The sequence below is a fragment of the Bos indicus x Bos taurus genome, chromosome 25, assembly GCF_003369695.1.
Source record: "Bos indicus x Bos taurus breed Angus x Brahman F1 hybrid chromosome 25, Bos_hybrid_MaternalHap_v2.0, whole genome shotgun sequence".
NCBI classification, from domain to species: domain Eukaryota; kingdom Metazoa; phylum Chordata; class Mammalia; order Artiodactyla; family Bovidae; genus Bos; species Bos indicus x Bos taurus.
In genome coordinates this window covers 40850655-40865176 of record NC_040100.1, presented here as the reverse complement: position 1 = coordinate 40865176, position 14522 = coordinate 40850655, and the positions used below count along the sequence as shown (strand labels likewise).

The 14522-nt window shown below is 58.7% G+C and overlaps 1 protein-coding gene across 2 annotated transcripts; it reads left to right on the top strand.

Moving 5' to 3' along the window:
- The first annotated feature begins 4825 nt into the window (after positions 1–4825).
- On the top strand, positions 4826–10908 carry RAB26 (RAB26, member RAS oncogene family). Of its 2 annotated transcripts, none has more exons than XM_027527205.1 (9): positions 4826–5183; positions 6250–6360; positions 8789–8830; positions 8920–8986; positions 9113–9165; positions 9543–9608; positions 9691–9747; positions 9835–9911; positions 10014–10908. In XM_027527205.1, the coding sequence occupies exons 1-9, from the start codon at positions 4989–4991 to the stop codon at positions 10114–10116; spliced, it is 771 nt and encodes a 256-aa protein (XP_027383006.1). In that variant the 5' UTR covers positions 4826–4988; the 3' UTR covers positions 10117–10908. The 2 variants fall into 2 exon arrangements, with proteins under 2 accessions (XP_027383006.1, XP_027383007.1); XM_027527206.1 differs by having other exon boundaries at positions 9815–9911.
- The last annotated feature ends 3614 nt before the right edge of the window (positions 10909–14522 follow it).

Below are 14522 nucleotides of genomic sequence, written 5' to 3'. Positions count from 1 at the left end.
TATACCTGCTGGGCCTCATAGGGGCACATGGCAGGGCACATGGCATGTCCCCTTGGCATGGGTGGCACAGTGTGGCCCCTGTGCACCAGGGCTTCGAGGGTGGCAGGGGGTGGGGAGGGCTCCTCTGACACCAGCCGCTTCCTTAGGTGACTCCTCAGTCACATCTGTGCTGTCGCAGCTCCTCTCCGACGTCTCCATGGCAACATTCACGCGGATCTCATGGAACATAAGGTGTCTGAGCTGGAAGGGACCTCGAAGACCAGCTCCTCCCACCTCCTCAGCTCACAGAGAGGAGGGCGGGCTCAGAGAGTGTGCGCCACATACCTGGGGGGGGGAGGTCAGTGGGTGCCACACACCCAGCGGGGCCCCTGCCTTCGGGCACCACTCCCAGCCAGGGTCCCTCTCCCTGAGATTGCAAACTGTTGAATTCTGCAGGACTGTCTTCTTGGGAGGTGTTCTGAGGGCACAAGTTCTGGGGGCTCTGCCCCTCCCTTCTGGCTAAAGGAGCCTGAAGTCCAGCCTCTCTCTGTTCTGTTCACTGGAGCTGACCCTCCAGTGTATGGTGAGAGTAGGAGTGGGCAGGACAGACACTGTCCTCAGGAACCTCACTGACTGGTGTGGGGGCAGCACAGTCCCCCAGGAACCACTGAAGAGCAAACGTGAGTGTCTGTGTGCCTGTACAAGACTGGGGGCGGAAGGAGCCCAGGAAGTCTGCTCGGAGGAGGAGGATCCAAGCAGAGCCTGGAAGGAAGGTCAGGGAGGACTCTCATTCCTGCCTAAGGCTGCCTGGCTTGAGGGCCACACCCTGTGGCTGAGCGGTGAAGCCGGAGTGCTTGGAAAATCGGGGACCAGAGAAAGACTGCCTGAAGCCATCGGTTCCAGAGGGTTCTCTTGGCTGGGGAGCCACAGCACACATCACTCCAGGACTAAGGGGTCAGACACATGGATGGGCAAGTCAGAAGGCAGAATGCAGGAGCTGAAGGCCCCAGACAAGGGGACCAAGGGTCCAGGCCAGCAGAGGATGCTGGAGAGAGGATCCAAGAGAGGCGCCTTGGGTGGTTCCATCCATTTGCTGGGATGTGGAACTGTGCAGCCCCTCCCGCCCAGCAGTGAAAGTGAAAGTCGCTCAGTCGTGTCCGACTCTTTGCAACCCTATGGACTATACAGTCCATGAAATTCTCCAGGCCAGAATACTGGGCTGGGTGGCCTTTCCCTTCTCCAAGGGATCTTCCAACCCAGGGATCCAATCCAAGTCTCCCGCATTGCAGGCGGATTCTTTACCAGCTGAGTTGTAAGGGAAGCCCAAGAATACTGGAGTGGGTAGCCTATCCCTTCTCCAGCAGCTCTTCCCAATCCAGGAGTCGAACCGGGGTCTCCTGCATTGCAGGTGGATTCTGTATCAGGCAGGGCCAGCCCTCAGCCAGAAGGGCCAAGCACTGGTGTCCCCTCCCCAGGGAGACACAGCCCTCATCCTCACCTCTACCTCAGCCCCAGGGCTCATTTCAGCTCCAACCCCCACCTTGGGGACCTAGCCTGCCTTGCGGAGGTCTCTCCAGGTCTGAAGATCCCCAGCTCCAGCCAGAGCCGCCCTGCTGACCTTTCCACCACAGGGCCCGCTTCTCCTGTTGCTGGGTGCCCAAGTCCAGGGCTGTGTGACACACATCTCCATGTGCTCAGCGTCTGCAGCGTGGGTGGGGCTCACCTCCTCTCCCTGGGACCTGCCAGGGTGCCTTCTTGGCTCACAAGTCTGGCAAGTGAGGTCCTCTCCACCTGGGCTTCTCTGCCAGGCCACTCGAGCTTTCTCACGAGGCAGCAGCTGGGTCCCAAGAAAGCGTGTGTGAGGAGACAGGAAAGGAGAGCTGCCAGCCTGGAGGGCATGATCCAGAAACAGGCCCAGGGTCACTTGCATTGGTCACAGCGGTCACAGACAGCTGCCATAGACACTCCCCTCACTGGGAAGAGCAGCAAAGGACCTGTCATCTTGAGTCCAGCCGGGCACCCCGCAGGGTCTCGGATTCTTTCTTGCCTCCCCTCCAGGCCTGCAGACTGTCTCCCCTCCGTCCTCATTAGCCCTCCTTGGGCTCCTGAAATCCCCTCAAACTCACCTCCCTGTCCACAGGCTGCACCACCCAGCTCCCCCGGCCACACCCACTATTCCTTTAGCAGCACCCTCTCTCTGTTGCTCTCAGAAACCACGCATGGCTCCCTATTTCCCACCAAACAACTTCCAAGCTCCTAGGAAAAACATTTAAACTCGCCTTCCAATCTAGCCCCCTCCTCTGTCACCAATCGAATCACCTCTCATTTCTTCCAAGCAATTGGAACACACTTTGGCGTCTTCTGCTCAAAGTGCCCACCTCCCGGCTCTCTGAATCTACACATACTCCCTCTACCTGGCAAGTTTCTCTGTCTCCACGAGTGTTGGACTCCTGCTCAATCTTCAAAGCCCGGTGCAAATTCCCCACCTCCACAAGCTCTTGCTCTCACAAGGTCTTGCTCTCACCACTCAACACACTAGACTTACTCTTCTTGCCTGTGGAGGCATGTTCTCCCTCAAATCCGTGTTGGCAACGACGTGTCCTCTTGAAGTGGGGCCCACATTTCTAGCTCATACTTCTTTCACCAATTTCATAACTGTTTATTGAGGCCTGGAGCTGGCTGCCAGGGATATGGCAGTGACCAAGACAAGCTGCTTCCTGTGCCCAGAGAGCTTACATCCCAGAGGGTGAGACAGATGGCAAACAGAGGAACCAAAAGACACGATGATCAAAGACTAGGAGAACTGCAGGAAGGCAGGGAAGGCAGAGGGGGCCTGCAAGCCAGGGACTCAGAATTCCCTCTTTCCAAGAGAAACCAGAGAACTGAATTTTCACATACTCCCCCAATTTTAAAGGTCGCGAGGTCAAGTCTCCCCACTGCTTTCAGTCCCTCCACTCCTAGCTTCCCACTCTTTCTGGATTGCCAGCCTCCTCTCTTCCTGTTTACCCTGCCAGCAGCCACCCTCCTCCCCTTCAACTCAGGACACCTCATCTGTAGCCCCAGCCCTAAGGCACTCAAGCCCCTGGTGCTTCCCATGCCTTGGCAGCAGCTGGCAGGAAGAGGAAGAGAGCCCATGGACTAGGATGCCAGGGTCAGTGGACACCGCCGCGCTGAGACCCTGGGCCAGCCTCGTGGGAGTGAGATACCTGGAGTCCCCAGGGCCACTCCCCAGGGTGGGAGTCCAACACCCCAAACTCAGGCCTCACCAGCCACACGTCTGGGCACTGACCTGGAAGAACTGGAGAACCAGAGGAGCGAGACAGGCAAGGGGCCCTAAGGTGGGTCCCCAGCTCTGACGGGGCCCTGAGGGATGGGTCTCTCTCCAGGGAACCTCTAGGCAAGCCCTGCTTTATGCTCTCTGGAGCCACAGTTCCCATGTAGATATCCTAGCTCTGCAGCTTCCTGCCTGGTGACTAGACTGCTCCCTTCCCGGTCCTTCTCCCCCAATCCCCCCGCCACCCTCCAGCCTTGGTTTCCCATCTGATCGTCAGGGCACCAGAGCAGCACCCACCTGCACCTAGCACATGATGGCACTCAGTGCAGGGCAGCTTTGCGCCAACACTCTCATGCAGGGCCCTGCCAGGTCTCTCGAGGAATCGCTTGGCTGGGTGGCATCCTTCCATCTGTGTTTTCCCAGACTTCTGAGCCCCAGAGGCAGAGTCTGCCCGTTGTGATTATTTGGACTCTGGGTGCTGCCAGCTGAGAGGGCTCAGGCCTCTGAAGGTCCCAGGGTCCCAGTGACAGTGGTTACGTCTCAGGACAGAGGAGTGCAGAGCAGGGAGCTGCCTTTCGTCTGCACCTGCTGCCTGCAAGCCCTAGGAGAAGGGCATGTCGGCTCACCACTCCCAGGATTCCAGGAACAACTCAGCCTCATCCTCAAAACTTGGAGCATCTTGGGTGGCAGTCCTGGGACAGAGGTGCCAGCCCCTGCAGAGGGGTCTGCCAGGACCCAGCATGGGGTTTGGACTGTCAGCACTTGAAAGCATTGGAAAGCCCAGGAGCCAGGCACAGCCTAGCCTCCCACCTTCTTCACCTCCTGGGTCCCTGAGGGCAGAGCCCTAGGGGAGCGGACGCTCAGAGGGCATTTCACTGGCTGTGACACTGACTTCCCCTTCCCCAGGGATCCTGAAGCTTGAGCCCAGAAGACAGAAGCTCAGGGGGAGAGCACCTGGCCACCTCCACCCTGCCGCTCAGCCTGGCCCCTACGTCCTGCCTCTGATAACCAGCTGTCAGCTGAGCCCCACGTGGCGGGGCGCACCCCGGTTTGTTTGCCAAGCACGGAGTGTTGGAGCTTCCTGGACCTGCCTGCCCTGGAAGGGAGGGGGCGGTGCCGCAGCAGGCCAGGTGGCACCTCCGGCTGAGATGGGATCGAGTCCCAGATGCCCATCCCACGCAGGCCTGCTGCCTCAGTGGCCCCCTCTCTCCTCGTCCCGGGCCTGGAGATAGTCCGGGGGCGGCGGTCACCCGGGCAAGGGACAGCGCGGGGCGGGGTGGTGCACAGTAGAGGAGCGACAGGACGCCGAGTGCTCGGTCACCCAGGCCCACCGCCCCACACCCGCACCGAAGCCCGGGTGCAGTTACAGAGAGGGGCCCTTGGGCGCAGGACAGGGCGGTAACGTCCCCCCAGGCGCAGAGGCGCTGGGATCCGGCGTTCCTGGACCGGGCCCCGGGCCCCGCCCCCAGGGCGGCCGTCTCATTTACATGGCCACGCCCCTTGGTGGCCATTGGCGGCGGCGGCGGCGGGAGGCCGGGCCTGAGTGGCTGCGCGGCCGTGGGGCGGCGGGGGCGGGGCGGCGCGGAGCCTGGCGCCAGGGATGTCGCCGCCGCCGCCGCCGCGGGACGGCTTCGGCGTCTGCTCCGGGTCTGGCTCCGACGGCGAGGGGAGCAGGGCGTCCCGGGGCGCGGCAGCTGCGGCGGGAGAGCACTGAGCTCCCGCCAGCCCGCCCGCCATGTCCAGGAAAAAGACCCCCAAGAGCAAGGCGGGCAGCGCACCCGCTACCTCTGCCCTGCCCGCTGCCAATGGGCCCCGGCCGGTGCGACCCGGGACTGCGCGCCCTGGCCCCGAGGCACCGCCCAACGGGCCCCCGCAGCCCGGCCGGTCTTCGGTCGGCGGCGGCGGCGACTTCTACGACGTCGCCTTCAAGGTGAGCCGGGCACCCCCAGCCCCAGGCGATGCGAGTGCAGCAGGTGGCGTCCGGCCCGAGCTGAGCGGGGAGGGGATCCGGGGAAACGGTGCAGGGCCCTGCGGAGCTTCAGCACGGAGCTGGCTCCCCGAGCGGCACCCCGCAGCTGGCAAGGCTGGCGCGGTGCACCGCGCGCGCGCGCGCGCGCACACACACACACACACAGCTGTCAAACCCGGGTTTGGAATACCCAACATATGGCAAGGCTGCCCCCTCCCCCTCCGCGACCCCCACCCGGCAGGCAGGGCCGGACAAGAGGTCCTGCGGAAGTCAGAGCCTGGCAGGTATCTTCTCCTTATTCCCTGATGCTCCTGCCCCTACCAAAGGCCCCAGCCTCATCTCCCCATATGTTGCCTTCTCTGGCCCACAGGGTCTTCCACTCTCCTTTTAGGGGGAGAGACTAGGAAGAGGTTCACAGGTTGGGTGAGGCACGCTGGGGCCTCCTTCAGGCCAAAGCAGAAGCTGGTGAATCCTGGGCGGCGGGGGTGGCAGGTCCATCCTTGGGTTTGGGAACCTTTGGTAACAGACTGGGGGAGGGGAGAAGGTCTTGAATGCCCTCCCGGCCCGCAAACTTAGCCTGAGCCCCTCCCCACACCAAGATCTGACCCTCACTTGGCAGACTCCTCCAGAGTCTTACTGGGATTGGAAGAAGCCCTTGGGCGCAGAGCCCCCACCCCCACCACCCCAGGCCTCTCAGGAGGCCCCCAGTGACCAACACTCCGGTTCTGCTCTCCATGAAATTCCAGTTGCTCCCCTTCCAGACTAAGCATGGTGTCCAGGTAGTGCCCTGCATGAAGGCAGCAGCTCCTGTCCCCCCACTGATGGAGAGGGGACAGAACCTTCTGGAGGAGGCAGTTAGAGGTCCAGGCCCTATATCTCCCCAGGCCCTGCTGCACCTGCAGACCTCTTCCACTCCTGCCCCTCACCCAGGGCCCCCTCTGGCCAGGCCAGCTCAGGGGAGACTGGCCCCTTCCCTGGAGGGGTTCCCAGATACCCAGGTGCCCTCTGCCCTTTCCCCGTGCCCCAGGTCATGCTGGTGGGGGACTCAGGCGTGGGGAAGACCTGCCTGCTCGTGCGCTTCAAGGATGGGGCTTTCTTGGCGGGGACCTTTATCTCCACCGTGGGCATCGACTTCCGGGTAAGAGAGGGGGCTGACATCCCAAGCACCAACTGGGCCCAGCCATGCCCTGGGCCCCCAACACCAGTTCATGGCTTCTTGAAACACCCCTGGCAGCTGGTTCTCCATTATCCCTGTGGGACCGGCAGCCTCACCAACCAGGCTGGCCCACCTGGCTCCCACAGTCAAGGTAGTTAAGCTGGGACGCCTTCACCACCAAGCTGCCTGCTTCCCAACACCTCAGGGGTCCTGGGGACAAGTGGCAGGTGAATATGATTGAAGCAGAGATGGTACCCCTGCATCCTGGGCTGGAACGGCCTGGATCTTGTGCCTTGAGGGAGGTGTGTCCTGGTGCCCCCGTGGGAACTCAAAACCCATGGCCACTGGGGAGGCCAGCGTCACTGCCCCGCTGCCCAGAGGGGCCCTGAGGTGCTAGGTCCTACTAGACAGATGGCTGTGGCGCTTAAGCACACCCTCGGTCCCAGAGCCAGGGAGAAGTCCTTGCCCTTGGGCGGGGAGGCTTTTGGGAAATGATCCCTGCCCCCCCAGCCCTGACTGCTTTCCCCTGCTAGAACCCCCTCACCACCTCACCCCCGCCAGGGCTGTGTCCTAGGGTCCTTCTGGGGGATGGCCCTCAACTCGGCTCCCCAAGAGCCCTCAAGCACCACAAGCAGCCTGCAGGGCCATGGGGGACCACAGCCTTGGGCTTGCTGGGCTCTGGCACCCGTCTGAACTCTGTGTCCTGGGGTACTAATGTGTTCTCAGCAAATCCCAGATTTGCATTTTTCTCACCCTTTAATTAGACCCAGTCTGTGGAAGGTGGGGAGGGAGGCCCATTCTGGGGACGGGGGCGGGGGGGGGGGTGGGCGGAGCTCCCTCTGGTCTGGGGAGCCGCTCTCTATCCCGTTTGGGGGGGGGCAGAGCCCCTCACATGCTCTGGGATGAAGTAAGGGTTGAGGCGCCAGAAGCGGAGGGGGTCCTGGCCTCACCTCCCCCTTGTCACCTCTCGGCTTCAGGGCAGGTGCGGAGGGAGGTGAGGCAGTTTGGTTCACACCCTGTTCCGGGCGCTGGGGAAGGTGGGATGTCCCTGCAGCTGGACAGATGGCTGCGCCCGTTCCCTGGAGACCCAGAAACACCCTGACAGCAGGAGCTGGTGCAGAGGGAGGAAGTGCTGTTCCCAGGGCCTCAGCTGGTGACTGGCAGCCCCCGCCCCCACCTAGGCAGATGGGAGCCGGAGTTGAGCCACTTCCTGCTCTAGTCCTGAACTGGGAGGGCTCCGCGAGGGTGCATCGCCAGCCAGCCCACAGGGAGCGCCCACTGGGGCCAGGTCCTGGGCTCTGCGCTTCCTGCTCGGAGCCCATCCCCAGGGGGCTGCAGAAGAGAGGCTTTTAAGTGACCACTTTAGCCCCGCTCCGGGCCAGACTCAGTTCTCTCTGTGTGCTTTGCACAGTGCTCGTAAAGTAATCAGGGCAACCGTGTGACGGACACCCTGGCTATCCCCATTTGTGGATGGAGAAACTGAGGCATAGTGTGGGCAACAGGCCTGGAGTCACACAGTGGGGGACTCCAAATAAGCCCTGCAAGAGAGAGGTGCCGGTGGCCCGGGGGCTAGGGGCAGAGAACCGGGGAGAGGAATACAGGGTGAAGCTGAAACGGCAAGTGGGCATAGGGAAGTCAGCTGAGGCTGGCACCGGCTGGGCTGAAGGAGAGGGGATGGGCTGGGGGTGCAGGTCAACAGGCCTCAGTGACTGGCCACCAGGTTCCCTGGAGGGCAGGGGAGCTGGCAGGGATGTGTGCCAGGCCTCCAGGCTGGGCAGAGGAAGAAACACCTGGCCCAGAGTTGGACACAGCTGGCCATGGAGGGGGGCAACCTCCATGTCCATCAGGATGGCCATCTGGGCGGGAGTGGCCTGGGCACCCACTGTGCATGGGTCACCAGGAGGGAACTCAGATTCAAGGGGAGTTGACTCATTGGAAAAGACTCTGATGCTGGGAGGGATTGGGGGCAGGAGGAGAAGGGGACGACAGAGGATGAGATGGCTGGATGACATCACTGACTTGATGGACATGAGTCTGAGTGAACTCCGGGAGTTGGTGATGGACAGGGAGGCTTGGCGTGCTGCGATTCATGGGGTCGCAGAGTCGGACACGACTGAGCGACTGAACTGAATTGAACTGTTATCTGCAGGTGGAGGGCAGGAGGTGGTCAGAGAACCAGGCGGTGGGGCCTGAAGGCAGAGTCTGGCGAGCAGAGGCGTGGGGTGGTGGGCTTGGGGGCACACTGGAGCTCTTCACCTCAGGTTCAGCCCTGGCCTGGCGCTGCCTTTCCCCCCCACCCTATCCACTGCCCCCCGACCCCCAACCCCACCAGAAGGGCACGGGTCCTTGGACCCTAAGGGCACCGCCACCTAGGACGGGCCCTCGCTGGAGCTGGCTGGTTGTGTTTCAGAACAAAGTTGTGGACGTGGACGGCATGAAGGTGAAGCTGCAGGTGAGGGGTGATGTGAGGTGGGGGGTGAGGGCAGGGGGCCCCTGGGAAGGCCCGGACAGTGCTGATGGCTGCACGCGCCTTGGCCACAGATCTGGGACACGGCTGGCCAGGAGAGGTTCCGCAGCGTCACTCACGCCTACTACCGTGACGCCCATGGTGAGCACGGGGCCACGGCCCCCAGGCTTCTGCCCCAGGAGGGCACCCGGGGTATGAGGGGAGCAGGAGGCGGGGGTGAGGGGCGGGTGCTGTGGGCTCAGAGGTCCTCACTGCCCTTCCCCCCAGCACTGCTGCTGCTCTATGACGTCACCAACAAGGCCTCCTTCGACAGCATCCAGGTCAGAGGCTTCCTTCCGGGGGGGTCTGGCGGTGGGGAGACAGGCCAAGATGGGGCCACCCATGCCCCCAACCCCCTCCGGTACAGATGGCCTCAGGGTCCCAGACTCCTGAGGACCCTCCTGACAGTGGGGGAGGGGGAAAGACTGCCCCACCAGGTGCATGTTGAACAAGCTGAAGTGGAGGTCCTGGGGGACTTTCCAGTCCAACAGCTTAGATGAGGGAGCTGTTGGGCTGCCCATACATGGCGCCCAGGGAGCACGAGCTCCGGGGCCCCTCTGCTGGTCAGGCACCACCAGGCACACCGGGGGTGCATCCTGGAGGGGTCGGGGGGCCCGGAGCGCTGGCCTCCAGCCTGGCCTCAGCTCCGCCCCTGCAGGCCTGGCTGACCGAGATCCAGGAGCACGCCCAGGACGATGTGGTTCTCATGCTGCTGGGGAATAAGGTGGGCGCTCTAGCCTCGCAGGGGAGCCGGGGGTGGGGGTGGGGGGTGATGGGGCCAGCTCTCACCAAGGTTCCTACGCCAGGTGGACTCTGCCCAGGAGCGTGCGGTGAAGCGGGAGGATGCGGAGAAGCTGGCCAAGGTGAGCTGGGGTGGGGTGGGTGGTGGGCGAGCGCCCAGGGCTATGGCGCCTGAGCCGCCCCTGCCAGGCTGCCCACGCTATTTGCAGGACTACGGGCTGCCGTTCATGGAGACCAGCGCCAAGACGGGCCTCAATGTGGACTTGGCCTTCACAGCCATAGCCAAGTGAGTCCTCGCGGTCACCAGAAGGAGCCCCAGACTCAGGGTTCTGCACCCCCTCCTTGGGGGTCCAGGCTGCCCCATCCCACAGTTATCCCTGCCCCACAGGGAGCTGAAACAGCGCCACACCAAGGCCCCCAGCGAGCCCCGCTTCCAGCTGCACGACTACATCAAGAGGGAGGGCCGGGGGGCTTCCTGCTGCAGACCCTGAGCCTGTGGGGCCTGGCCACCAGGCGTCCTCCTGGAAGACTAGACATTCTACAGCAGTCAGTCCCAAGTTGAGCCTCACCCACCCCTCATCTGGGCAGTGATCCAGAGCCGAGGTCCCAACAAATGGGCTGCACAAAGCCAGAGCGTCTGCAGTCCTTCACCTGCTGCTGCCCGAGGGCCTTGCCCCAAGGCAACCATCTTCTGTACAGGAGGGACACCGAAGGGCAGACTCCCAGGCGCCTGGCCCTCTGGCCACAGGGCTCTGCCACCTCCATCCCCCCATGGGCACCCCCAACTTTCAGGCTGGGCTGCAGCACCCACACCATATGTATAGTGCCTAACTGCCTAGAAAGCCATTGTCTTCAGCTGCACTTGCTGCCCAGGAAGGAAGGGGCAGGACCCTGCCCACACCTGGGGCAGAGGGCTTCACCACCAATCCCATCCTGCACTGCACCCCAAGGACAACTGCCTGCTGCCAGCCCCTCAATGGGAGGCCCCGGTTCCACATCAACAGGGTCTTTCAGATTCCCATGGAGGATGCCAAGGCTATGGCTTTGTAACGCAGTGTTCAGCCCATGGGAAGTCACGGAAATGTCAGGGAAACCAGGACCACCAGCCTTGCCTGTGGACCAGGGTACCACTTCAGCAGGCCGACACACAGCCTGGGCTCAGTGAGGTCAAGTCACAGGGGTGGGCAGAGCATTCCACCTTGTGCTAAAGAAAAAACTCCAAGTCAGTCTTTTGATCAAAAGCTTTTATTTCTGGTCCTAGTGAATAAAATTTGTTTTCTGGAGTGCCTGCTTCGTCCATTTAAAGACAGCCACAAGCTCTGGGAATTAAAGAGTTCACGAACTACCCCAAGGCAAAGACAACCCAAAAACCTAGAGAAGGTGGTCCTGGTAGGTGGAAAATCACTGGCATGAGCTTCCATTTTCATGTTGCTCCAAGACTGCCCAGGGATGAGCTGTCATCCCAGGGAGTCCTCTGGGGTGCTAACAGGTGTGATCACGCACATGCTGGACCCCAAGAAATCTACCCAGAGGTTGAGAGGTAAAGGTCTTCTACAGCTTCTTCAGCCTAGCGCTAGGCTCACGGCCCCTACCTAACCAGGGCCATGGAACTCTATCCCTGCCTTGCCCAGGGTGACTTCTGCTGGAGCCCCTGCCTCACCATCACCTTAACATGGAATTGTTGCAAACTGGGAGAAACAAACTCAACAGATTAAAAAGGCAGGGACCAAATGCTAGTAAAAGGATTATGGCAACTAGAGGCCCAAATGGGGGTTAAAAACCAGACAATACTCAATAACATCCCTTTAAAGTGCAGTCTAGACAGTCAGCATTTGGGTTACCCCATCAGAAAGGATGAGGCCACTTGGCGTGGTCGTGTATTTTCTTTTACTACCCCAGAGTCATGATGTAACACACCTCCTTTGTTCAGCTAGGAGGAAGAACAAGGCCAGCCTATTATCAGTCACTGTATCAGCCCAGGAACTTAAGAGACGATGAGGGTGTGCACTGAGTTCCAGGTGGATTCACTCATGGCAGACAGGGTGGCCCCACAACAGAGACCTCCAACCCCTGCTGAAACGAGGCCAACTGCCCTTCTCCCCCAAGGTGGGTGGTTATAGATGGTGAGACTAGGTTTATTTGGTTACTCAGTGTACACTGTCTCATAAACAGCATGGTCTATACAAGCAAAGGCCACAGCTAATCCTGGGAAAGTGGGGTTGTAGTCTGTTAAAAAGGGCAGTTGGTTTATATCCAGACTACAAAGAAATAGATGTCTGGGAGGGGTACAGTCCTGGGGCGCTGCTGTGGAATCAAGCCACTTTAGCAGTCCGCCTGGGCAGGGGTTCTGGTACAGTTTGACAAGATTCCACCACTGAATATGGTTGTATAAGCCTTTTCAAAGGCTTTGGCGGAGGCAAAAACTGTACTAGCTGCTTGGTGCCAAGCCTACCCAGGAGATACAGATCCCATCGGGCCCGCTGACCTTGGGGGCACCACCATCGGCAATTTGATCTCTGGCTGCTCTGCCTTTCCAAAACCCAGTCTGTACGAGTCCTCAGTTCATGTGCTGCTGAAACCTTGCTGTCATGTGAAATGAGTGCAGTTGTGCTGTGGTTTGAACATTCTTTAGCACTGCTTTTGGGCTTCCCTTGTGGCTCAGCTGGTAAAGAATCCACCTGCAATGCAGGAGACCTGGGTTCGATTCCTGGGTGGGGAAGATCCTCTGGAGAAGGGAAAGGCTACCCACTCCAGTATTCTGGCCTGGAGAACTCCATGGATTGTATAGTCCATGGGGTCACAAAGAGTAGGACACAACTGAGCAACTTTCACAGGGACTGGAATGAAAACGGACCATTCCCAGTCCTGTGGCCACCCGTTTTCCAAATTTCTTGACATTCAGAGCAGCACTTTCACAGCATTCTTTTAGGATTTGAAATAGCAGCTGGAATTCTATCACCTCTACTAGCTTTGTAGTAATGTCTAAGATCCACTTTACTCCAGGACGTCTGGTTCTAGGTGAGTGACAATTCCACCCTGGCTATCCAGTTAATAAGACCTTTCCGGTATAGTTCTGTGTATTCTTGCCACCTCTTCTTAATCTCTTCTGCCTGTTAGGCCCTTACCATTTCTGTCCTTTATCCTTCCCATCCTTGCATGGAATATCCCCTTGATAAACTCCAAATTTCTTGATGAGATCTCAAGTCTTACCCATTCTAGTGTTCCCCAGTATTTCTTTGCATTGTTCATTCTCACAGCCCTCTAGTAAATTTCCATTGGTCAGAAAGCAATTTGTGATGGAAGTGCCACTATCCATCCCTATTTGACCCTCACTTCTGGGCCCAGGTCTCCTCAGGGGCTGTCAGAAGTAAAAGGGATGGGGTCAGTGTCATCGGTGCGAGTCAGGACAGCTTCTTCTGCTGGCCCATCTGCCCTGCTGCTCCCTTGCCTAACTTTGGACCTTTCGGTGTCCATGGCAATGAATGGTAGCTACTTGTTTTCAAGCTGCAAGATCTCAGCCCCATACTTTACAGGGGATTGTTACATGCTCTACAGACACATGGCATTTTGAATGTTTCCTTCCCCTGAGCTCCCCTGATAGCTCAGTTGGTAAAGAATCCACCTGCAACACAGGAGACTCCAGTTTGAATCCTGGGTCAGAAGATCCCTTGAAGAAGGGATAGGCTACCCACTCACAGTATTCTTGGGCTTCTTTGTGGCTCAGCTGGTAAAGAATCCGCCTAGGTTCAACACTTGGGTTGGGAAGATCCCCTGGAGAATTCCATGGACAGTCCATGGTCACAGATTTTCTTGTCAAGCTGAGTCAAGGCTAATAATGTGTTACTTTTACTTGGGGTTTAGGAGGGTTGAAGGTGTGGCAAGTTCTTTAAAATTTTTACTGAAGTATAGCTGACTTACAATGTTTTAATTTCTGGTGTACAGCAAAATGATCCCATCATACATCTCTCTCTAGATCCATCCATGTTGCTGTAAACAGCGTTTCATGTTTTACGGCTGAGTTAACGTTCAAAGAGTTGGGACACGTCAACACAGGACGTGTTGGACATGACTGAGTGGCTGAACCGAATATCCCATGGGCTACACACTTCACATGGTCACTACCTGACCACGTGAGTTGACAAGAATGAGCACATAGTATTCCACTGTGAGACGAGGGATTTTGCTCATAAGTGTGTAGCACGTGAAATAAGCATGCTAGCAAAGGTATGCTCAAAACCCTCCAAGCCAGGCTTCAGCAGTATGGGAAGCAACAACTTCCAAACACAAGCTTGCTTTCAAAGAGGCAGAACATAACTGCCAACAATCACTGGATCATGGAGAAAGCGAGACTGCCAGGAGAAATAACCTCAAATACACAGATACTACCCTGCCATTAGGAACTAAAAAGCCTCTTGATGAAAGTGAAAGAGGAGAGTGAAAAAGTTGGCTTAAAGCTCAACATGCAGAAAACAAGGATTATGGCATCCAGTCCCATCACTTCATGGGAAATAGATGGGCAAACAGTGGAAACAGTGTCAGACTTTATTTGGGGGGCTCCAAAGTCACTAGATGGTGACTGCAGCCATGAAATTAAAAGACGCTTACTCCTTGGAAGGAAAGTTATGACCAACCTAGACAGCGTATTCAAAAGCAGAGACATTACTTTGCCAACAAAGGCCCGTCTAGTCAAGGCTATGCTTTTTCCTGTGGTCATGTATGGATGTGAAAGTTGGACTGTGAAGGCAGAGTGCCGAAGAATTGATGCTTTTGAACTGTGGTGGTGAAGACTCTTGCTAGTCCCTTGGTCTGCAAGGAGATCCAACCAGTCCATTCTGAAGATCAGCCCTAGGATTTCTTTGGAGGGAATGATGCTGAAGCTGAAACTCCAGTACTTTGG

What these genes read in the sequence shown, in the direction of transcription:
- RAB26 (XM_027527205.1), top strand. Translation starts at nt 4,989, where the DNA reads ATGTCCAGGAAAAAGACCCCCAAGAGCAAGGCGGGCAGCGCACCCGCT. An exon ending in TCTACGACGTCGCCTTCAAG is followed by an intron (nt 5,184 to 6,249) that starts GTGAGCCGGGCA and finishes CCCGTGCCCCAG; the next exon opens with GTCATGCTGGTGGGGGACTC. An exon ending in ATGCGGAGAAGCTGGCCAAG is followed by an intron (nt 9,748 to 9,834) that starts GTGAGCTGGGGT and finishes CGCTATTTGCAG; the next exon opens with GACTACGGGCTGCCGTTCAT.